General features: G+C 41.2%; 1 protein-coding gene across 1 annotated transcript in view; it reads right to left on the minus strand.

The window, feature by feature from the left end:
- Positions 1 to 251: 251 nt before the first annotated feature.
- SLC25A30 (solute carrier family 25 member 30) overlaps positions 252 to 25387 on the minus strand; it is a 57603-nt gene continuing 32467 nt past the window's right edge. Inside the window, exons 6-10 of the mRNA XM_073614162.1 lie at positions 14555 to 14650; positions 14338 to 14462; positions 8078 to 8210; positions 7323 to 7403; positions 252 to 5962 (exon numbers count right to left, since the gene is read on the minus strand). Coding sequence (XP_073470263.1) covers positions 5921 to 5962; positions 7323 to 7403; positions 8078 to 8210; positions 14338 to 14462; positions 14555 to 14650 — 477 coding nt within the window. The 3' untranslated portion in view covers positions 252 to 5920. The remainder of the gene's footprint in view (positions 5963 to 7322; positions 7404 to 8077; positions 8211 to 14337; positions 14463 to 14554; positions 14651 to 25387) is intronic.

Genomic DNA, 25387 nt, shown 5'->3' on the forward strand with positions numbered 1-25387 from the left:
ACTACAGCTATCGGCTCTGTGTGCAGCTGTATGATAACAGCAGCTACTATGTGCAGTCCTGGCCATTCCAGCCTCAAGAATCTGATTCTTGTGACTAGAATCCGGTGTCTGCATGTAACCATGCAAATGTAACCCCAACAGGTTTGATGGACTTTTAAATTATAAAAGAAAAAAAAAAAAAAAAAAAAAAAAAAAGAACCCTTTACTATCTGGATGCGACACTATATGTAGGAAAACAAACAACGACCACGCATATTTTGCACATTTTAATAGCAAACTATCTATACAGAGCAGCCTACAAACACATTCAGATATGGCAGAGCAAAATATATAAAAAACACAAACTTCTGCAAAGAAATAGATTCAGTTAAAATGTACAACAGATTAAAAAACAACAGACTGGGGATGATTTGTTAACACAGTAGAGAATCTTCACAATGTGATTGTTCACTGAATTTAGTAAATATAGCAAAGCGGTGTTTACTTGACTTGCATACAGGCAAAACCCCCTCTTACACATTATTGCGTATACAAAGTGAACACAGCTTCACTTTTTTTTTTACCTAGCTCTGTGAATGGTCACTGCATCAAGTGAATCTTTTCTACCACTTCAATACATCGACCGATGTATTGAAGTGGTAGAATGTTGCTGCTTTTCAAATACAGGAGATTGGTAGTAACTTGGTTTATCTCCACGAGATCCAGCATACATTGGATGTTTTTTCTATGGAGAGGCTATAAAATAGGCCATCATTAAAGCGGTATTAAACCCCAAACCAAAAATGTAATATATTGCAGTTTACTGATAATTAGATTAATTAGATGTCGGTGGTTGCAGGAGTTTTTTTTTTTTAGGCTTTTTTCCCCCTCTGTTTTCATCAGGCCTGCAACACACCTCCTGTATTAAAGTTCCCCCACTCTGGATGAAGGAGCACAGGGGCCCCTTTGTACGGCAGCATTGTTAACCGGGGGGGGGGGGGGAGGAAGAGTTAAATGTACTAGCAGATTTAGATTGAAGCTAAACTCCAGTTAACATTTTATAAGCAGTTACAGCAACGTTTTCTCTTTCTTTTGAGAAAAAGGTTTTACATTAAAAAAAAAAAAAAAAAAAAAAAGGGAGAGCTTGTTCCAGTGAAAAACAGACTGCCTGGCCTGATTCATACGCTGATGAAGTCCCACCCCCTGGGACGATACGTCACCCGCAGCCACCTCCTTATGGCGATTCCATGTGGGTTTTATGGTGACAGAACGCTTGTTGGCTGGCACTTAATGGAAGTGCCTTTTATGCAAGTTTACTTCTTTTTACTTATTAAATCTATGCTAGCAGAGAGCACTAGAGGTTTTTTTTTTTTGCAAATACTAGGACACTGATGACCTTATGCTGAGATCCCCTGCATACAATCCGCTATGGTGATCCATGCACTTTGAAAAGTTTTATCGCTACCCTCCCTAGGATTTTGTTATTATGGGAAAGCCTTTTTGACTCAGGGGTCCTACTGTTGAGGTGGAGGATAAGTTTTCAGTAACTTTTTAAAAAAAAAGTTTTTTTTTTCTTCTCCCAATGAATATATCATTGATTTTATTCATTTGTGATAATTAAGGCTGCACTATTCTTTGTATTTCCTGGCTTGATTATCAGATGAAAATAAAAGGAAAAAAAGCCTAAAAAAAGAAAACGAATTCAACTATCACATCTAAGAATTGGTAAGTTGCAATATAATAAATGTTTGCTTTTGGGTTTAATACCACTTTAAAAAGGAATTCAACACTCATTTTAAATTGAACCAATCAAAATGGCTGATACATGACAGAGCTGGGACTCCTATCTAGGGATTGGGGCTGCCACTGCCCATCTCCTGGAATAAGTGCTTGTCTGGTGCAGGCAAATTATTTTGTGCGATACTGCTCAGGTCTGCCCTGCCCTTGAACCAGCACCAATTCTGGCAAACCAGCAGTTGTAGCCTTCAGTGCTTGATGGGATCTTTAGATGTACTACAAGACATAAAGCTCCTTCCGAACAGGCCTCCTTTGAAGTCCAATTGAACTTTCTGTATTTCTTACTGTATTGAAGTCAGGCTGTATATATAGCAATAACTACATAGCTGCGTGTGTCCATGCTGCAATAAGGGTTCACTGAGCGGTGCTAGTACGGTTATGGAGAAAGGGGGCACGTGTCGGATGTCTGGGAACCCAGACTGCTCCTTGTGTGCAAGAGCAGTGGTCTGACTCTCCACAGTGCTGCCAGCAAAGGATAGATTTCAAACCTCATTGCAGCACTTAGGAAATAACAAATCTTAAGACCAGAAGGTGTATTGCTGTATTATTATATGCTGCATGACTACAATACAGTAATACATTCAGGAAGGTGCAAATGGGCTTTAACATATACAGTAGGCATATATAAAGCTTATGTGTAGAAAATGTAAAGCGTTAATTTAGGTAACTAGTTACAGGTTCTTATTTGGAAGCCAATGGTGCATGAAACTAACAAACATACATAGGTGAAAACATAGGTGAACTGTAACAGTAAAAAAAAAAAATTTAAGCCTGTACATATTTACACACATTTAGGGGTAACATCTAGAACTAAAATACATAAGGTTTGCTTATAACACCATAAAAATTCACGCTGTAGTGGTGGCTAAAAACAAGAAGCATATGTACAAGCATGTCCAAATAGTCAACACAGCAGTGCAACAATGGCATAAAAAAAAAAAAAAAAAAAAAAAAAAAATTACTTATCTACATTGGCAGGAGAGTGCAAAGTGTCAAGTGCACAAAGTATAAAAAATATACATTTAAGATCTTGTACTGAAATGTCACCTTCCAATAAATAAAACTGTAAATAACTGCGGAATGTACGGTTACAAAACTGCTTTTACAGATTGGCCTAGTTATTGACAGATCAAATAGCAATGTTTTTTACATCTTACACAGCAAACAAAGGACACGCCAAAGGTGCTGGTTGATAGTATAGCAACATACCTTATACTATTTTTGACACCAATATCCACTGTATTAATCTGCAGATATACTACAATCAATGTGTCCTTTTGAGGGCAGATGAGGACGTGGTTTATACACTCACCACAGCTATTTACAATGCAATTAATATAGTATGGGGGGGGGGGGGGGGACTTTGGAACCAATTCATACAAATTACTAAAAAAAAAAAAAAAAAAAAAAAAACCTGGGGTCAAATCATCATTATTGCCTAACTGCAAATAACACTTAATTTTGGATCAAGTGTGGAAAGGTTAGATCTACTTTAGCTGCTGTCTATCTTCATGGGCAAGGATTTCAGGCCTCTTGATAAGACATTATAGGGAAATGCCTCTGAATCATAAACAGCAAAAACACTTTAGTAGAATTGGAACTTTTGGTTAGTTTACTGTTGGCTTTGCTCCAAAATGGACAGAATTTACCTTACTAAAATTGGCCATACTAGTAGATTTCCAAACAAATGTTCGTACAAATACTCAAAATATTCTTGCATAAAATTCTGGGTACAGTCAATGACTTGACAAATGTTCAAAACTACTTTGCTCGCTCCTAACATTTGATTTAGGATTGAATGTCGTTTCCCAAAGGAAAACCACATTCACCGTTAGAATTTCTAGAAAACATTTCCAACCTTCGAATTTTCTTATCTGTGGTTGAAAATGATCGATTTAAACCCCACTAGACATTTGAAAAGGTTTTAAAAAAGGAGAAGTACAGCCAAGGCTCGTTTTGCTATAGTTCTCCTGTGGATCACAGGAGTGCAGTTCGTTCTGCACTCCTGTGACCCGTTTTCAGCAGACAGCGGGCTAAAGCCCATTGCCGGCTGACATCACAGAGCTAGTCCAGGCTCGGGAATGATCACGACCATATGGTTGGGATCCGCCCAGATGCTTGAACCGGCACCTGGCTCAACGAGTTGCTGAGAGCCTGAGCCGTCCGATCCCGTCTCCTTCAACAGTCCAGTGAGTCTGGAGGAGGCCGGAGCAGAGAGCTGATGTATATGACCACCTTTACTGTCCCAACCCATTATTATTCTGAGACAAAGGGGCTGCCCAGAAAATAAAAAGGTATGTCTTAAAAAAAGGGACACATAGCACTAAAGCCTGGAAGAGCTCAATCCCTGTTCCTAAAATAAAATTAAGCTGAATTTTCATTAAAAAAAAAAAAAAAAAAATTTCTAGCTATGAGTTTTCTACTGCACATAAGCAAACTTATATTAAAAGACATTGGGATTAGTTTTTATAGAGAAAATACAATTCCAATGTCTTGGTTTAACTAAATAAGACCAACTAACTGACCTAAGAAGCTATTTAGTAACAAAGATAATGCAAATATGCATTTAGAATATACATGTTGCTCGTTCAAATAAATTAATGTAGAACTATATTATATTATATTATATTTATTTTGGCTAGAGTAAGGTCCGAGGGTTATAACATGTCAGTTTTTTCGCCATTTGTCTCCCATTAGGGGATTTTCATTCACTTCCTGTCTTATGGCCAAAACAGGAAGGGAGAGGAAATCTCCCCAAAGCGAGGGAATCCCTGGTCGTCACCAGAATTCATTAGAAGATTTCTGTTGTAATACGGTTTATGGGACAACTCAAAATGTTTGCTTTCATTCACTGATAATAGTAAACATGACAAATACAGAAGGTGAATCTCCTTAACAAGGAGTACAAATCAGACTAGCGTTCTAATCCATCTCTACTCTGTCCAAAACTTAAAAAAAAAAAAGTTTTGCTTTTAGATATATAGACAACACACTAGTGATAAATAAATTAGTAAAAGTTATCTATCCAAATGCACCTAAATATACATTATGTATACTTTAAGTGGATGTACAGCATGCCAATCTGTAGAATTGTACAGACCATGATACTTAAAGACAGACACTTCTGTAACAGCCTGAAAACAAGATAATCACTTTTTTTTTACTCAGCAACATAAAATTTAAATGCCAAGAAGCCTGTCTAGTACCCACTGGGTAAGAGTGAATGCGTCATCCTAGAATGCATGAGGTATGCGGTACTGCTAACCCTGCAGTAACAGACTGTCTGCATTCTTTAAAAGAAGCAGATCATGAAAGAGAAACAGCAGCTGCCACATCTGACCTCCCAATACTGCTAAATGCCTAGGCTTCAATATATTCTAAATCTTTGGAATTCCACAGTTATGTAGTTCAGGAGTGTCAGAGTGAAGTAAGAATTAGCTATCTGCTTACTTGTACTGGGTCCGTGATCCAGGACAATACTGAAGCCAGAATATTAATACTACAGCCAGGCAACAAGTAGGGAGGTGGTCAGCAATAACAGCTTCTGAAGACAGGTCTCCTTTAAAAAGACAAGAAACTGGCATAGATGATGCCAACTTATACTACAGGCTTTTCCAACATCTTATGTCATGGTGGGTTACAGTCAGGCCCTTATGTTAATGTAATTAGAAACAAAATGCAATTCATGAGTGTTCGTACTTTAAGAGTGGAATTGTGCAACAGTGACTTTTTTTTTGGGGGGGGGGGGGGGGCATGGGTGTCAAATCCCCAAAAAGGGGATTCTAAAAAACAAAATTTGTGTAAACTAAAATGGGCGATATACAAAAATAGTTAATTTTGTGCTAAACCTTTTTAAACCCCTAAAAAAGGAGTGTAAAAACAGAAGCTTTGTTTAACCTTAACAAGATTACGGGCAATTCTTTCATCTAGGCTTACAATCCAAGCATAGCTGACTATCCCTTCAGAACCCAATTTATCAATAGAAGCCTCTTGTGCTATCAGATCGCCCTACTGGCATTTGGCCTCTAAATGTCAACAGACCCGATACATTGACACATTCCACTGGTGACATCAAGAAGGGAGTTTGAAATTCAAGATGGTTCTTGGCATTGAAAACGACTTGGTCAGATTCATAGCTTCCACATCACAGGTTTAGTCTCTTGAGCTGTTCATACGTAATAAAGAACTAAACGAGAGTTAAGGATACAACAGCTAACTACTGATCAGACAATAATGCATTACTTAACATAACTTATTTCATTGTTCATCCTCAATGTTCCCAATTCCATCTAGCCTGACAATTGGATACTATAAATACTAAACAGAAAATATTAAAAACGATTTAACAGACATTTTTCTTTTACTTTTGATTAAGTGAGGATATAATTTGTTCAGTTCTGATCAAAATTTTTTTTTTAAAGAAGCAATGTAAAAAAAAAAAATAAAAAAAAAAAAAAAAAAAAGTTTGAAGCGACCCCGTTGCCCGGTGCTTGCCTGCATAGCCAAAATGCATGCGTTGGTCCTGCACGCATATGTAAACGGCAATCGTACCACACATGTGATAATCCTAGCACCAACTCTAAACTGGTAACCAGTAAAGGCTTTTTAAAGTGTTGAATATAGAGATTTTGAAATAAGTACCATTTCACGAGCATGCACAATTTTAAAGCATGCCGTGTTAGGTATCTATTTACTTGGCATAACGCCATCTTTTATACATTGTTAGGGCACTTTCACACCAACCAGCGCCGGGCATCAGTGGTAAAGCGCCGCTATTTTAAAAAAAAAATTTTTTAGCGTTTTGTGGTGCTTTTAACCCCCAACGGCCGAAACAGGGTTAATATTTCAATGGGCAGGGCTGCTTTAGGAGTGGTGTATAGACCACTCCTACAGCGCCTCAAAGATGCTTGCAGGACTTTTTTTCCCGTTCTGCCAGAGCACCACTCCAGTGTGAAAGCGGTGCTTTGCAGGCGCTATTTTTAGCGCTACGGCGCCTGTAAAGCGCCTCAGTGTGAAAGGGGTCTTAGGGTATTATTTTGTGTATGTGTGCATTACAATTAAAGTGTATTTTATTTAAAAAAAAAATTTAGTTCAACTACCATATAGGGTTGCACCGATACCACTTTAAGACAAGTACCGATTTCTTTTCCCCCAAAGTACTCGCCGATACCAACATTTTTTATTTTTTTTATGTCATGTGACAGTGGCTCTAATATGCAGCACTGATAGGTGGCACCAACCATCTCCCCTTTGAGACAGAGAAAGGGACTAAGGACACAGATTCCCCAGTCCCTGTCTCTGCAGCCTCAGCTGCACTGAAGATGAATGGACAGGACACACAGTTTACGATGCTCAGTTATGAATGGACAGAGTCAGTGATCACTTGATTTAGAAAAGAAAGGAGCCCGTTAATGAGATAGAGATAAAGATATATATTTGGGGGTTTTAAGTGATTTGCTTAGAAAGGCCTGGTCTTAAAGGAGGTTAAATGAACTTCATATAAAACAGCATAGCAACATTAAACATGCCTGAATTAAAAAGGATACAATAATATTCCATGGTCCCAGTCTTAACCAGTTTGGCCAAAACCCTTTGTACAAAGCAAAGAATCCTTCATTCTTCCAAGTCTAAAAAGAAAAACAAGCTCATCACAAAAATCGATTTGAGAATAGAACATGAAATCTCTGCAATGTATACAATCAAGATAATGGAAACTACTGGATTTATAGAAAGCTCCCACATATAACTAGCAATATTAAAGCTGAACTCCAGAAAAAACAGATTTTTAAAAGCTAGATTGGGCCAGTGTGGTTAGTGCTAATGAATGCTATGCAAGATCCAGAGGGCTGCTGGAGATGGTTAAATTGTCACTGGTGCTGCTGGAACTGTCCATCTCTTACAGAGTTTAGTGGGTCACTCAGGACCTCCTACATAAGGAAAAAAAAAACAAAAACAAAACAAAACATTGAATTCCAGGTTCTCTTACTGGATGAAGGTAGAGCATGATATTCATCAGCCCCTCCTCTACATCTCATCAAATCAATGTTCATTGATAAGAATACAAGATGCTTTTTGAATGGAGAAGGTTCTGAACGAGCGACCTGCTATGCTCACGGTAAGAGATGGGAAGTCGCTGCAGCACGGTAACCATACTAGCCCAATCTAACTTATTCGTTTTTTCAGAGTGGAGATTTAAATGAGCACAATTGTAGTCACAAAAATATCCTAAGATATAGCTTTTAGGATAAAACTCAATTAATGTTAACACATGGTAAAAAACTCCAAGTGAAATAAAACATACCTGCAGTAAACAATCCATTGTGCCCTTATAGCTTGGCCCTTCGCAGAGGGTTCTTTGGTTCATCATACGAGTTCGAACAACGTCAACTGGATTGGATGCTAAAGCTCCTGCCAATCCACAAGTAAAACTGGACCTACATGAAAAAGGCATCAGAATATTTCAATAATCAAACAAAATGTTTAAAAAAGTCAGTAAGAATAACTTTTGTTTTTGCATTTTCTCAATTTAGCAGTCATACTGCCTACCAGACTCTGCATCTTATGTAAAAAGACAAAAATAAATTAAAAAAAAAAAAAAAAAAAAAAAAAAAAAACTACCTATCTACACACATTAGATTTTATATATAAAGAATTTATATTAAAATGCACACTTTTTTTAATACATATTAAAATACATATTCATATAAAATTCACTGTAAATGTCATATTGGGAGAAAAGGCCCATACAGCATTACACTAATGCACCAGACTTTTTCTCACACAGTAAATAAAAGGAATAAGGTCCTAGTAACCCACACAAGAATGTGCCAGTGGTTGGTATACCCCTCACACAAAACATTTATTTTGCATACAGGTACCTTAATAGTAGAATTACAGCTGTGGTGAAAAATTCAAGTTAAAAGTTACCGGTAACTTGTTTTCCAGGACAGCACCTGAGAGAGTGGCTCCTCCCACTTGCCAACAGGAAACACACATTCCACCGAACTTTAAAAGGCCCCTTCCCATGTAGTAGTATTAGTAGTAGTAGTAAACCCTCGGGCCAAGCTGGAACACATAATCATAATTTGGTTAGTCACAGCATAAAAAAAAAAAAAAAAAAAAAAAAAAAAAGAAAATAATAATAATAATAATAATAAGGCGGATCGTTGCTGTCCTGAAAGACTCATGGAAAACAAGTTACCGGTAAGTCTAACTTGAATTTTCCCTAAACGTCTTTCAGGACAGCACCTGAAGGACAAACGAGACTTACAAATTAGGGAGGGACCACAGCCTGCAGGACCTTGCTGCCAAAAGCCTGATCACCTGCTGAAAGAAGACCCAGTCTGTAATGACGGACAAACATTAAGTAACTTGACCACGTAGCCGCCTTACAAATTTGATCTGGGGTGGTACCAGCTTTTTCTGCCCATATAGTGGCTAGAGCCCTTTGTAGAGTGTGCTGGAATTCCCAGCGGGGGGAGATAGTCCCGTCTGAGAGTAGGCTACCAAAATAGCCGATTTAAGCCATCTAGCAATTGACTCCTTTGATGCTTGGTGGCCCTTTTGGTTTCCAGAAAAAACAACAAATGGGGTCCAAGGACCTAAAATCTTTTGTTACTTCCAAGTAATGCAATAGTGTTCTTCTCACATGCAGGTTGTGAAACCGACCCCCCTCCCCCCCGAAGGGTTTGAGCAAAAGTTTGGCACGATTATCTCTTGTGACCGGTTCTGAACTGTCGCTACTTTTTACAAATCCCCGGATCCGTTATAAGTGCAATCCTATCTCGGTAAATGGACAAGAAAGGTTCTTTACCAGATAGTGCATGCTGTTGCAGATGTAATTGCAACTAGAAATACAGTTTTGAAAGTCAAATTCTTTAAAGAAATTGCTTGTTGTGGTTTAAACGGTTCCTTTGTTAGGGCTTGCAGAACCACTGAGCGATCCCATTTTGAAAAAAAAAAAATGGTCTAGATCTGTTAATCGCCTTAAAAAAAAAAAAAAAAAAAAAAAAAATCTTGTGACCAAAGTTTCTGAAGAAATTGGCCTCTCCAGGAAAGCCCCCAATGCGGCCACTTGCACTTTAAGAGTGCTGACTGCAAGACACTTGTCTGCACCATTTTGTAAGAATTCTAATGCTCCGTACACACGGTCGGACTTTGTTCGGACATTCCGACAACAAAATCCTAGGATTTTTTCCGACGGATGTTGGCTCAAACTTGTCTTGCATACACACGGTCACACAAAGTTGTCGGAAAAGCCAATCGTTCTAAACGCGGTGACGTAAAACACGTACGTCGGGACTATAAACGGGGCAGTGGCCAATAGCTTTCATCTCTATTTATTCTGAGCATGCGTGGCACTTTGTCTGTCGGATTTGTGTACACACGATCGGAATTTCCGACAATGGATTTTGTGGTCGGAAAATTTTATAGCCTGCTTAAAACTGTGTGTCGGAAAATCCGATGGAAAATGTGTGATGGAGCCTACACACGGTCGGCATTTCCGACAACAAGGTCCTATCACACATTTTCCGTCGGAAAATCCGATCGTGTGTACGGGGCATAATACTGATACAATGTCTTCCACAGCTCTATTTGCTGAACGACACAGAGAACTGTAGACCTTCCACACCTTAAATAGCGTAAATGGCTCTAGTTACTTTCTTCCTACTGGAAAGTAAAGTGATTATTAAAAGGTTCTGACAAACCCTTGTCCCTTAATAGCTGCTCCTCTGATACCAGGCAGTGAGGCTCAACTTGGCTACATTAGGGTAATGCACTGGACCCTGTACAAGCAAATCCTGTCTGAGTGGAAGCTACCAAAATGGTTTGACTGCCATTTGCAGAATGGTGGAAGACCAAGCTCTCTTTGGCCAGAATGGAATAATCAGGATTACCGACACTCTTTCCTGTATTTTTCTCAATACTAACAGAATTAACTGGAATGAAAAGAATTGCGGGTGCTGTGTGTTTTGCTTTCATGCAAACAGGTCAACTTATGGATGGCCCCAGGTTCTGGTGATCAATGCAAAAGTCTCTGGATTCAGGCTCCCCTCTGCCTCCTGAATTTTCTGCCTGCTCAAAAAATCTGCCATTTTGTTTAGTGTGCCTTTGAAATGGACTGCAGTCAAGCACAGTAAATGGTTTTCCACCCACTCCAGAATTTCTGCTAACAGCAACTGAAGAGCTTTGCTTCACGTACCTTCCTGTTTATTCAGTAGTACGGTAGTGGCGTTGTCCGATAAAATCTGGACATGGAATCCTATGAAGTTTGGAGAGAAGGCAGCCAATGCTAAGGCGACTGCCAGGTGGGCCCCCCATCTACACATACTGGTGTCTGTCGTCACAATTTTTTCGATCAGGGAAGGACCAAAGTAGTGCTTTTGAAAAAATTTACTGATTTCTCCACCACCAAAGTGTCCATTTGACCCTGGCTGGGGGTTTTTACTATTGTGTCTAGTGTCTCAGGCCTGTGGTTCCATACCTTTAGAAGGAGCCTCTGGAGAGGCCTGAAATGTAGCCTTGCCCATTTGATGGCTGGAAAAGTCGAGATTAAAGTTCCCAAGATTGACAACTTTTCTGACCGACATCTCCCGATTTGTCTGTATCATAGTTACTACATTCTGGACTTCGATTCTTTTCTCCTCAGAAAGAAAAATTCTGTTCTACTGAATTTTTTTGATACCCCAGAAATTGTACTTGCTGAGCCGGATTGAAGTTTGATTTTTGAACGTTCACTATCAAACCCAGGGAATCAAATGACTCCAGGCGCTGCCCAGGTCTTCTTGCAAATTCTACCTGGACGGGGCAAAGGAGAGGAGGTCACCCAGATACGGGATTACAGCAATCCCCTGAAGACGAAGAGGGGCGAGGGCTTCCGCCATAACCTTTGTAAAGGTTTGCGGAGCAGATGAAAGGAAGGGCCTTGTAGATGTAGCACCTCCTTCCCCATACTGACCGCCATCCTAAGGAATTTTTGGGACTGAGGGCCTATAGGAATATGTAGGTAGTAAGCATCTCTCAAGTCGATCAATGCCATAAAGCATTCTTTGGTCAGCAGATTCCTGACCTTGAAGATTGAGTCCATACGAAACCTCTTGTATAGGACTGACTTATTCAATGGTTTTGAGTTGAGGATCAAAAACGGACGCTTCTGGATGGCTTTTTTTTTTTATCAGGAATATATGGGAATAGAATCTCTGATAACGTTCCTCTGGTGATACCAGAGTCATAACCCTTTGATGAATCAGATCCTTTAACAGGTTCTTCATAGCTAGGGCCTTTGTTGCATCCCTTGGTAGGTTTGTTACAAAGTATCTTTCTGGAGGAAGATCCGGAAAATTTATTTTGTAACCTTGGGACAGCATACTCAGAATATATTGGTTTACTATCACGTTGGCCCAATGAGGGAGGAAATTCTGAAGCCTTTCTCCACCTGGCAGTGAACAGTCATTGCGTTTTGCTGGTTGACGCAGGAAGATGGAAAAGGACATTTCCCTTGCCTTTTCCCTTCTGTGATGACCAATTTCTTCTCTTCTCCTAGGGTTTGGTACTTTGTTCCTGAGCCCTTTGAGTTCGAAAAAGCTGCTTAACTGGTTTCTTTTTCTTTTTAACAGGGAATGACTTCTTTTTATCTGCTGTCCTATCTAGGACCAAATCTAAATCAGGCACGGATAATGAATCTCCCAAGAACGGAACCCCTACAAAGTTGGCTTTTGGATGCCGCATCCCCCGGCCAGGTCTTCAACCACAGCGCCCTCCTGACCGAGTTAGTTAGGGCTGCAGATCTTGCTGTCATTCTTATAGACTCTGCCGATGCATCTGAAATATAAGCTACAGCCGCCAAGGTCGAGAAAGTCAAGAATTTCTTGCTTGGGTGAATCTGCTATAATAATATGGGCCTTAAGCTGATGTATCCAATATTCCATATTTCTGGAGACACAAGTAGTCGCCATGGCTGGTTTGAGATTGCTCATGATGGATTGCCAAGCTCTTTAAGGTTGATCCATCCTTTTGTCCATGGGATCTCTTAACACTCCCATATCTTCGAATGTCAGGTCAGTTGACCTTGAAGCCTGGGAAAAAAGCTGCATTGGAGTTTTGGAACTTTTCATCAAATTGAAAACGCCTTTTATGGGCCTTAAGGGAAAAAAGGCTCTCTTTCTGGTTCTGCCCATTCTTTCTTGATGGCCTCAGTACTGGGTGTACTGGAAAAGTAAGATTTTTAGGCTCACTGAGACCTGCGGTACATCCTGTGATGCAGAGACAATTCTTTTCTGTCTTCTTTTAGGCCCAAGGTAGTATAAATTGCTTTTAAAAGGCCATCTACTTATTTTAAAAAGACAGTTTGTATTTAGAAGGCGTAGTCGCCATTCCTTCTTCCGCTTCATCTTCCCTAGAATGAGAGGGGTAATGTCCCTCTTGGTTATGAGGACCTGCTTCAGCCTCCACCGCCGGGACCAATAGTGAGCCCTGATAGAATTGTAAGGTAGATGGCCAAAAAGTAGATTTGCCAGTGAAGAGCGAAACGATTGAATGGTGGCATCTAGTACTTTAACTGATGCAATCAAATTGCTGCATGCGGTAGAAGCTTCCTCTTTAACTAGAAAGTCAATGCACATTTGACATAGGGTCTTCTTCCAGCCTTCAGGTAGTTTCGCTTTGCATGAAGGGCACTTCCTTTTAGCCACTGGGTCAGAGCTCTTGGTCTGCCGTGACACAAAAAAACACCACATTCCAGTGACACAACCTGAACCTTTCCAAATGCTCGCCTCATGTGCCCAGACAGAGACAGACACAGAGACACACAGAGACAGAGAGAGACAGAGAAAAAGTAGTAAATAGAGCAGTATACACATCTGCCCCTTACCTGGGCCTTGCTGGTGCCATCAAATCCATCGTGGTGCGCCGTCTGTGGCTAGGACGCCAGTTCCGGACTCGGATAGCGAACCGCTCCATTCCTTCCTCCTCCCCCTTCTGGCGGAAAGGACGCCATGCCTGCTCCGTGGCCGCCGCTCCCTTCCCGATACCACACTTCCAGCGGACAAAGTCACTGACTGCCAGTTCCAAGATAGCAGCGGTGTTTGAGAGGTGGGCAGACTTGTGAAAAAAAATAAACACACACACACACACACACACACACACACACACACACACACTCCCCCAATGTCCGCCGGCAGCGCCAAGGAGCAGCGTCCCCTGATGCAGTATCGGCTCTCCCCGAGCACTCAGAGAGGTAAGGAAAAAATGGTGGAGCAGAAAGCCTGGACTCTCCAGGACAGCACCTAAGAGCTCCTGACTCCCCGCTAGGTGAAACACAAAAACTGTCAACATGTGGGAAGGAGCCTCCTTTTACAGTTCAGTGGAAGGTGCGTTTCCTGTTGGCAGGTGGGAGGAGCCACTCTCTCAGGTGCTGTCCTGAAAGAAGGGGAGGAGAAGAAGAAAGAACCACACACACACACACACACACACACACACACACACACACACACACAGCACTGCATGTAGTGTCCACTGAAATTTCTATAAAAAAACTCACAATAACAGATCGTGCGTACTTACAGAAAGTGTGTATAGACCGTGTCTCCCATCAGTCCGGACATGATGAGATGTTTCTTGGTGATGTCATACACTGGTAACTCCACACCTACTACTATAGCGGCTCTCTGTGCAGTGAGCGACACTCCCTAGAACATGACACAGATATACAGATGAGTCAATCATCTTCAAAACAGAGGGCTGGGTCAACTACCATCAACTGATAACAAATGTTTCACACCTTCCACAGTCCTCTGGTCCCTTCCTGCTGGTATATGCTGATAAAGTTTCCAATCATTCCTCCTTGAATTGTGCTGCCATGTGCCTGCATTCTTATCTGTGGCAAGAAAATTAATATGGGTAAGGTTTATTTATGATGGCTGCACGCTTTATCAGATTCACATCTGCGCATTGCAGTAAAATGCATTTTAGACACGGCGACGCATGAACAGGATTGTGGGTCCTGTGCACCACAACACAGATATAAAATGATCTGTGCATAGTGATTTGCTGCATAATATCAAAGTTTGTTAGATATTTTTGACACTCTTGTTCACTGCACATGTTCAAAGCTCTACTACAGACCTCCATTTTATCTCTTTACTCTGCTTCCAATCCAATTTACATTTATACACAACCTAAACTCCCAACTCATGGGACTCCATACTGTTTGATCGCATCATTGATTTACTGAACTCAAATTGATTCCACTCTACAATGTAAACTGGGCACCATTAAATCACAGAGCACCAAAAAGGCCTGCTACTAGGCATCATTGAACCCATCACCCACCCCACCCCCATTCTACAAACAGCACTCTGCCCAGACTGTTTTATTTTATTTATTATTTTGTAATTTTTTCCAAGTTTCACAAAAAAAAAAAAAAAAAAAAAAAAAAGTGCTTCCCAGTTCAAAAGTTGCATTGAAGACAGCAATAACACATCATTAAACGCACCCGTTTTACGTTTATGATGCGGCTTGAGTCACACGATCAATGAAACACACACCATAAGCACAAGAAACATGGGGGAAATTTCAAAAACAAAACAAAACAAAAAAAACCCCATAAAAATCGCGGTGCGTTTTCAGTGCCATTATCAACACATTTTCTCTTAGGCTGCATTCACACTTGAATCGCAGGCAGATTTGACAAATCTGAGAATCTGCCTGCAATTTGAAAGCGCTGATGTGTGAATGACAAATCGTGTGACTCGCATTTGAGATGCCATTCATTTGAATGACCTCAAATCCCGGCATGGGTCTGCCGCGATAAAAGCGCGCTGCAATCATGGCAACACGCATCGCAGGAAGCAGTTCGCCCCAAAAAAGTTCTGGAGCTTCTTTTGGTTGACATGCTTCCCGTGAAGCGTGTTGCAGTGATTGCAGCAAGATTTATCATTCTGCCGTTTTCAGCAGAAATTTCGGTGCATCTCTAAAATTAAGCCATTTCCAAGACAACATCCATTTATCTTGTTACGATGCCATCTATTGGCTATAAGAGGTGTAAATCAGCATCATCATGAAAAAGGATAGACAAAACAGCCTGAAGAGCGAACACGGATTACAATTAGAAAAAGCAAAAGTTAACATGGATTCAAATGCAAATAGTGCAAAGAATAGCTCGTTTAGTCAGTTGCTGGACTGAAACATATACTGTATGCCAAATAGTATGTATTATGTTAGCCAGTACAAGGACGCTAATGTTAAGTGGGCAAAGGCAAAAAAAAGGAATACTGCATTGTGATGCAACAGCCTAAATGAATAATCTGCCTTACTACAAAGCTGCAAAACACTTCATGTTAACACAAGTTAACATGAGTGCAGGAACACTCAAAGCAGACCTGGCTGAATTGGCCCCAATATGTGGTAAAACATTTATACTCACACGAACTAGTAAAGAAAAAAAAAAAAAATAGAAAAATGGATTTTATAATATATACAGTGGGGACAGAAAGTATTCAGACCCCCTTAAATTTGTCACTCTTTGTTATATTGCAGCCATTTGCTAAAATCATTTAAGTTCTTTTTTCCTCATTAATGTACACACAGCACCCCATATTGACAGAAAAACACAGAATTGTTGACATTTTTGCAGATTTATTAAAAAAGAAAAACTGAAATATCACATGGTCCTAAGTATTCAGACCCTTTGCTCAGTATTTAGTAGAAGCACCCTTTTGATCTAATACAGCCATGAGTCTTTTTGGGAAAGATACAACAAGTTTTTCACACCTGGATTTGGGGATCCTCTGCCATTCCTCCTTGCAAATTGTGTTGCGTTTGTTACAATATGATTTTTTTTTTATTAATCAGACTTACGATACATGGGACGTAACATTACACAATAGTGGTTGGTCAGAGAGATATTGTCAGTTTTTGTCTTGAGTAGATTTCTCAAAACAAATGCTGTTTTATACAATGGGGGTAAATATTGTTGTATTGGTATTGTTACAGTTTTCAACAGGCTATTGTCTCTATTGATACAGTACACAAGAAAGAGATTTAGTTGTTTGAGGTCCTTTCAGCTCTCAAACTGAAAGAATGACTGTTAGATTACTGTCAGGTGTTGGCTTGATTAGACAATGGGTACGTAGAGTTTTCAACAGTCTATTGTTTCTACAGTTACAATAAACAGGCATGTTTTCTGTTGTTTGGTAACTATGGCAAACAGCCTGACACATAAAAGGGGTGAGTAGGGACACAGACACACACACACACACACACACACACACACACACACACAATCATGCTTTGAAGATCAGAAACCGCCACTCATGATACAAGAACACTGCCTGGTGTCCGAAAAATCGTTGTCAATGGAGATCATGAACATACAGTAACAGAAGTAACTTTTAAGTGTATTTGTACTGATATAGACTATAGGCTGTTCATTTGATAGGCATTTTGCTTGTTATAGAGATCTGTCAGTCTTGTATTCCTAATATTGTAAATGTTTTGTATGTACAGCATCTTTGTATAGTAAAAAGCACATTTACACATTACAGAAATCTCAGCTTCCTTGCTTATACCACAGAGTAACCTTGCTAGATAGACGCAAGCAAAACATTTGGGGGCTCGTCCGGGATCTATGCTATAATTTAATTGAAGCGGACTTGTTTTTCTGTACTGTGTTGTGTAGCTTGTGTTAGGTAAAATGCTGCGTAAGCTGTTTGCAGAGGGTTCTGGTGGCCAGAAGGAAGTGTGCAGCTTATCTATCTGGGCCAGAGACAATGAGTGGGAGCCTCTTGCTAAAGAATTTGTAAAGTATGCTTCTCCCTTGATGCTGACTTGGGGTGATAAAGTCTCAGATCATTTTGTAGATTTTAGCCTTAAGGGGTTGGATTTAAGTAAAAAAGAGAAGAGGACAGTGTCCACAGTGGGCTGGTATTTCCTTAATGCTATTTACACTGAATCACAGAGAAGGGAGAAGGCAGAGGCAGAAGTTAAGGTATTAAAAGACCAGCTAGCAGTTGCTGCAGAGTGTGTACGTTCAACTGGTAGTCGGGCTGATGATTTACAAGAGCGGTGTGCAGCCCTCATGACCAAATCAATTAATGCCTTAAGGAAAAGCAAAGGCCGTCAACCTGTTAGTAAAGCCAGGGTACGTGCCATTGTCACATCCCAAAATTGGGATTGTGAGGATGTGCTCTCCTCAAATGATAGTGACGATGAGGAGATAAAGTTTGATATTTTGCATGATGATCTGCTAGTGCGAAAGAAAAAAAGTATGCCAGACCTCTCATTACTAAGCATAGGAAATGGCAACATGATAGAGAGGATATGGCAGATGGGGAGGTGCATTATCGCAACCCCAGAGATGTTGAATTTGAAGAAGTACGCGAGTTTACACAAACTGAACTCCATGAGCTGGCAAAACAATACAAACAAAAGGTCTGGGGAGCCCCTATTGACCTGGCTCCTATGCTTATGGGATGAAGGGGCGGACAGTGTTGTTTTGTCAGGTAAGGAAGCAGTGACTATAAGAGTGTTAACCCATGATCCACAATTGCGTCAGGCTATGTGAAAAGCCAGAGTGTTTAGTGTGAATTTTTCACTGTTAGACCTCGTGAGAGATGGAATAGTCTGAGTATACGCTAGTCCTACTGACCTGGAAAATACCTACTCCTGGAGATCACTAGGAGGTATTTCCAGGTTACGTGAGATGGGTTGTATAACCGGATTAAATACGTTTCCAGAATGGATGGGTCCAGATATGGAAGCCTTTACATCTGCTCTGCGCTCTAAGCTGATGAAGTCTGCGCCATTTAATCTCGGGGCTCCATTATTGTCCTTGTGTGTGCTGAAGTTATACTTTTGCAAGGTAATCCTTCCCATCACAAAGGAGAATTGATTTATGTAGAAGGTTTGGGAGGGCAAACCACACCAGCAGTTAGGATACGGGTGAAATTGGCTATTGGCAAGGGATCAGGATATATGACAAATGTTTTGGTATCAGAGTTACCCAAAAATATTCTTAGGATGTATGTACTTCAAGGTCAGTCAATTCAGACTGAAAGAGGTACATTCACATTCGGGTATCCTGATAAAGCGTATCTGGTTAGGGCGGTAAAGGCTGTGGTCAGAGGTCATGCGAAATGGACCCCTGTCTACATTCCTCCACCAGAGAAGCCAGTCTGTCTCAAGCAGTACAGACTTCCTGGAGGCCACAAAGAATTTGGGGAGACTATTCAAGAACTGTTGAGAGTAGGGATCCTTAGACCTGCTGTAAGTCCTTTCTTGTCTCCGGTGTTCCCAGTAAAAAAAAAAAAACCTGATGGGACATATAGAATGACTGTGGATTACAGAGGTCTAAACAAAGTGGCACCTCCATTGAAGTCAGCTGTACCAGATATGATCTCAATTATTAAGAAAATTGCTAAAAATGCAGGAGAATATTATGCTGTGATAGACCTGGCTAATGCTTTCTTTTCAATTTTGATAGACCCAAAGTGTCAAGACCAGTTTGCTATGGTGTGGGACGGCCGCCAGTACACTTTCACTGTCCTTCCGCAAGGCTATCTTCATTCTCCGATTTGTCATGGACTGATTGCCCGAGATTTAAGTACCCTGAATTTGAAAGTCGCTGTGTTTAATCACATTTATGGCATCATGATCTCTGGGACAAAAGAAGATGTAACTGAAGCACTGCACCTGCTGATAGAGCACTTGGAGAACAGAGGGTGGGCTATCAACAGAGACAAAGTCCAAGGACCTGCCACAGAAGTGAAATTCCTGGGAATGCTGTGGACTGGGCCGCAGAGGAAAATTCCAAAGACAGTTGTGCAAACTATCCAGGTGCTGTCGCCCCCTAACTACCAAAAAGGAGGCACAGAAGTTCATTGGAGTTGTGGGGTTCTAGAGATCGTTCATCCCACATCTTGGACTGATTCTGAGGCCTATATATAATGTCACCAGAAAAAAGACTGAGTTCTCATGGGGTTCAGAGCAGCGGACTGCATTCCTGGCTGCTAAAGAAGCTATTTTGCAGCATCAGGGATTAGGACCAGTGAGAAAAGGATTACCATTTCAGCTAGATGTAGTGGAGCAGAATGGTACCATATCTTGGAGTCTATGGCAGCCAAATGAAAAGAAAGGACTGAGAGCAATACCCATTGGATTTTGGTCCAAACAACTGACAGGGGCACAGAAGAGATACACGCCCCTAGAGAAGTACCTGTTTGGGGCCTACACAGCACTTCAACATGTAGAGACCATTACAGGAAAGGACACAGTCACCATCCATACTGCATTGCCAATAGCAGGATGGGTGAGAGATAATGGACTGACCACTAGGGCAGCTGTAGCCCAGAACCAGACACTGATGAAATGATGCAGGTATTGCAGCTGGGGATGTTAGAGACATTTCAAAACAGTTGGCAGGGCTTGTTACATTTACCAGCACCCGGCCAGAAGAAGAAATTCCTGTGCTGCAGTCATCCCCCATTCAAAAGGCTCCACCCTTTGAGTCTGTCAGAAGACATGAAGGAGTCAGCATGGTTCACTGATGGTTCAGCCATAGTCACCTTGTCTGGACGTAAATGGACAGCAGCAGTCTACAACCCAAGTACAGACACAGTCCTGCAGGAGACCGGAATTGGAGGGTCCAGTCAGTATGCAGAGTTGAAAGCTGTGGTGATGACTCTTCAGGATGATCCTTCTTCCCATGTCACCATCTACACTGACAGCTGGGCGGTTTTTAAAGGACTGACAACTTAGATGCCCACGTGGAAGTACAATGAATGGATGATTCATGGAAAGGTGGTGTGGGGAGGCAAGGAAGTCTGGGACTACATCTGGAAGGAAGCTCACTCCCGCACCATAAAAGTGGGGCATGTTGATGCACATGTGCCCCTAGTCCCAGACTTTGAGAACTATAACAGACTTGCAGATGAAATCGCCAAAGTGAAGGCAGTTGTGCCAATTGATCCTGTCTTGATGAACTTGGCCAACTGGGCCCACAAGCAATCTGGACATTTGGGGCAGAAAGCAACATATGAATGGTCACAGCAGAGAGGATTGCCTATATCCATGGACATGATAAAGACTGTAATAGGGAACTGTACAGTGTGTGGAGAAGTGCGACAATGGCCATTGAAAAAGTACTCCACCGGGTCAATTAAGAGGGGTGAGAGGCCTGCAGAGATCTGGCAGATTGACTTAATCGGTCCCCTGCCCCGGGGAAACAATGGACTGAGATATTGTTGCACTGCAGTGGACACTTATTCAGGACTTATGCTTGGTCATCCTTGCAAACGTGCAGATCAAGCCGCAACGCTTCAACTGCTCCAGAAACTTGTCCTTGCTTATGGCTGTCCCAAATAAGTCCAAAGTGATAACGGCTCACACTTCACTGGATCAACAGTACAGCAGCGGGCCAAAGATTCTGGAGTGTACTGGTTGTGCCACATCCCATACCATCCACAGGCAGCTGGTTTGATTGAAAGATACAACGGGCTATTGAAGGACCAGATACGCAAACTTACACCCACACATACACTAAGGTGGTGGGATCGGGTCCTCACACAGGCAGGCATGTTGTTAAATTCTAGGCCAATAGCCAAAAGCACACCCTATGAGAGGATGGTAGGGACTGGGGCACAGATTCCACAGCTGGAGTGTAGAGTTCAGTATTTATATAAGGTTCCTGAAAAAACAGGGCTTAACAGATACCATGTTACTGCTTCCCATGACATAGAAACCAAGAGTGACGTATCTGAAGCTGAAGCCTATCTAGGAATGAGAGGGAATCTGGCAGGAAGGTTTGAAGTTACATTTGCATTGACAGATGAGCTTCAAGACAGTGGCTGGGACTCTGACTGGTTAGTGGATACTTCTCAGCAAGAGTGAAAAGTGAGGCTACATAACAGCAAACCTTCCAAAATAAACAGCACTGGTCTTCTGGGAAATATCAGTATATTAGACCTTACAGCTCACAGTGCATGTCAGAGCAAATGAGAACTATGAGGTCAAAGGAACTGCCTGAAGAGCTCAGAGACAGAATTGTGGCAAGGCACAGATCTGGCCAAGATTACAAAGAAATTTCTGCTGCAGTTAAGGTTCCTAAGAGCACAGTGGCCTCCATAATCCTTAAATAGAAGACGTTTGGGACGATCAGAACCCTTCCTAGAGCTGGCCATTCGGCCAAACTGAGCTATCGGGGGAGAAGAGCCTTGGTGAGAGAGGTAAAGAAGAACCCAAAGATCACTGTGGCTGAGCTCCAGAGATGCAGTCAGGAGATGGGAGAAAGTTGTAGAAAGTCAACCATCACTGCAGCCCTCCACCAGTCGGGGCTTTATGGCAGAGTGGCCCAACGGAAGCCTCTCCTCAATGCAAGACACATGAAAGCCCTCATGGAGTTTGCTGAAAAACACCTGATGGACTCCAAGATGGTGAAAAATAAGATTCTCTGGTCTGATGAGACCAAGATAGAACTTTTTGGCCTTAATTCTAAGCGGTGTGTGTGGAGAAAACCAGGCACTGCTCATCACCTGTTCAATATAGTCCCAACAGTGAAGCATGGTGGTGGCATCATCATGCTGTGGGGGTGTTTTTCAGCTGCAGGGACAGGACGACTGGTTGCAATTGAGGGAAAGATGAATGCAGCCAAGTATAGGGATATCCTGGACGAAAACCTTCTCCAGAGTGCTCAGGACCTCAGACTGGGCCGAATGTTTACCTTCCAACAAGACAACGACCCTAAGCACACAGCTAAAATAACGAAGGAGTGGCTTCACAACAACTCTGACTGTTCTTGAATGGGCCAACCAGAGCCCTGACTTAAACCCAACTCAGTATCTCTGGACCTAAAAATGGCTGTCCACCAACGTTTACCATCCAACCTGACAGAACTGGGGAGGATCTGCAAGGAGGAATGGCAGAGGATCCCCAAATCCAGGTGTGAAAAACTTGTTGCATCTTTCCCAAAAAGACTCATGGCTGTATTAGATCAAAAGGGTGCTTCTACTAAATATTGAGCAAAGGGTCTGAATACTTAGGACCATGTGATATTTCAGTTTTTCTTTTTTAATAAATCTGCAAAAATGTCAACAATTCTGTGTTTTTCTGTTAATATGGGGTGCTGTGTGTACATTAATGAGGAAAAAAAATGAACTTAAATGATTTTAGCAAATGGCTGCAATATAACAAAGAGTGAAAAATTTAAGGGGGTCTGAATACTTTCTATCCCCACTGTGTGTATAATATATATATATATATATATATATATATATATATATATATATATATATATATATATATATATATATATATATATATATATATATATATATATATATATATTTATTTATTTATTATCTTAGAAAAACAAAAAAGCAGTGCTAATTTTCATTAGCTACTAGGCACTACCTGGTGCTGGCAGTGCAGCTACTTTTCCCTTTAATTATGAAGCTCCTATTGTGCACTTGCCAACTAACTTATAATGTTGGTCACTTGATACTATGGGAATGGGAGTTTATTGTACCGAAACCCCAATACAATTTTTTTATTTTACCCAAAAAAAAAAAAAAAATGTAAAAAAGGATGAGGTAATGGCTCAAATAGCAAACAGTCGGATTTCTAGGATTTCCTTTTCCCCAGAGAAGCGGAGCAGTCTATGGCTTGTGCAGCATGAAGTGTACCACTATTTATAGTCCAGCTAAACAGCGGAGCTAGTACAGATTTATTAATAGCCAAACATTACATGCTGTACAAGACCACCTTTTATTTTCAAATGCAACCAGCTCTCAGATAAGGGAACAAATACAGATCCCAAAGCAATTTTTATCATCATACGTTCCAGGAAGGAGGAACAGTACATCGTGTATAGGTTAAGTAGAATAGTCAATATGTCAGTTATTTTAAGAGTACAGAAACCCATGTTCTCCCATTTCAGGCAGACTGCCAAGTCTTCTCAGGCTATTATAGGCACACAGGCAGCCGAGATGAAGAAACCTACTGTATATTTTGTATGAAATGCACACATTCTGTCCACTGTGCTCCCACCTGGGGCTGCCTGAACTCTGCCCTGCTTCTAACAGTATACAAACATGAACTGCAAGGCAGGTCACTGCAGCTCGTGCTCCGGGCCTGCTAAGTACAAAGTAAACACAGCAACGTCCCTTCTGATTTATCCAGCACACTGAAGCCTTCAAAGATAGTCTTGTGACAGCAACTTGTATAAATTTTTTCAAAATAATGCCTTGCATTAGTTGGCTTATTTAAAGATACAGATTTAATATAGCACTGCCTTCCTAAAACAAAATGGTATTTACAAGTCCTCCAATCAAGGGGTTTGTTCCCAATTTTAGGCTATGGTGTAGAGCCATGCAAATAATTCCTTTAGGACCCATCCACACCACAACAGTGTGCGCTGCGGTGCATGTGTAATGTATGGTGTAAACAGCTTTAGCAAAATAAATTGGCTGAAACACGCACAAAAAAACCAAAAAAAAAATAAATAGGGCAGCTGTGCGTTATGACACACTGCGTTGTAGCCTGCTTTCTTTGGGATGCCTTTTACAATGAACAGCGACGCAGCACACCCACTGTGTAATGAATGCCATGTGCTGTCACAACAGTGTTAAGGGGCCTCATACAAAAAGTATATTGGTTTATAAGAGATATGACCTAAAATTTGCAGCTCAGTGTACAAATTTCGGCATCATCTCGGCTGACCCTATGAAAATGGCTGAAGATCAGTACCCAGAAGCCTATCTAGCCGAGGATGACAGCAGCCGGCTGGGAGCTCCGGGACACCACAGCGCTGGATGAAACATCAAGCTATAGACTATAATTTAATCATATGCCCTTTCTGCATGCCATTGCACTTTGCAGTTCCAATAATTAGACCTATAAATACATAATTCAGTTACATGCAAGTCAGTTGTAAAACTGCAACCAGCCCCACCAATAAGTTGCTAGATTTAAATAAGATTGCAAGAGCTTTTGCGCACTTCCAAAAAGACAACACCTAATTGCAATGAGCAGTCCTTTTAAATTTGAATATTTCATAATTATGTCCAATATGAAAGCCCATCCCAAGCACACAGATTTTTAAGGCTTCATGCAGGGGCATATACAAAAGTGTTCCAAATATTCTGCCAGAAAACAAAATGTCATTAACGTGTGTTTATTTGCAAACTGTGTTCAAGTGCGTAGGAGGAGTGTAAACTCATTCTATTGGCTAGAACAGTGGTCTCCAAACTGCGGCCCTTTGGCCACTATTTTTTCCACCGATACCAACAATGGGACATAACACCCCCTCTCGACTGACCACAGGGAAGGGGCACAATTCCTCCTAATGACACTAATAATGGGGCACAATTCCTCCCAATGACACCAACAATTAGACCCAATGACAGGCCACAATTTGGCCCACTGACACCAAAGATGGAACAGTGTCCCCCCCCCCGATGTCTGGACCTTTCTACTCCCAATGGCTAAAGTCCATGCAGCCGCCCCCCCTAAGTCTGAAGAACAGTAAACTGGCCCTTTATTTAGAAAATATGGAGAGCCCTGGGCTAGAATAGTCATAACATTCTACTAAAATTTATGTGGGGGGGGGGGGGGGGGGGGA

This window comes from Aquarana catesbeiana, linkage group LG02, assembly GCF_042186555.1.
Source record: "Aquarana catesbeiana isolate 2022-GZ linkage group LG02, ASM4218655v1, whole genome shotgun sequence".
Taxonomy (NCBI): Eukaryota; Metazoa; Chordata; class Amphibia; order Anura; family Ranidae; genus Aquarana; species Aquarana catesbeiana.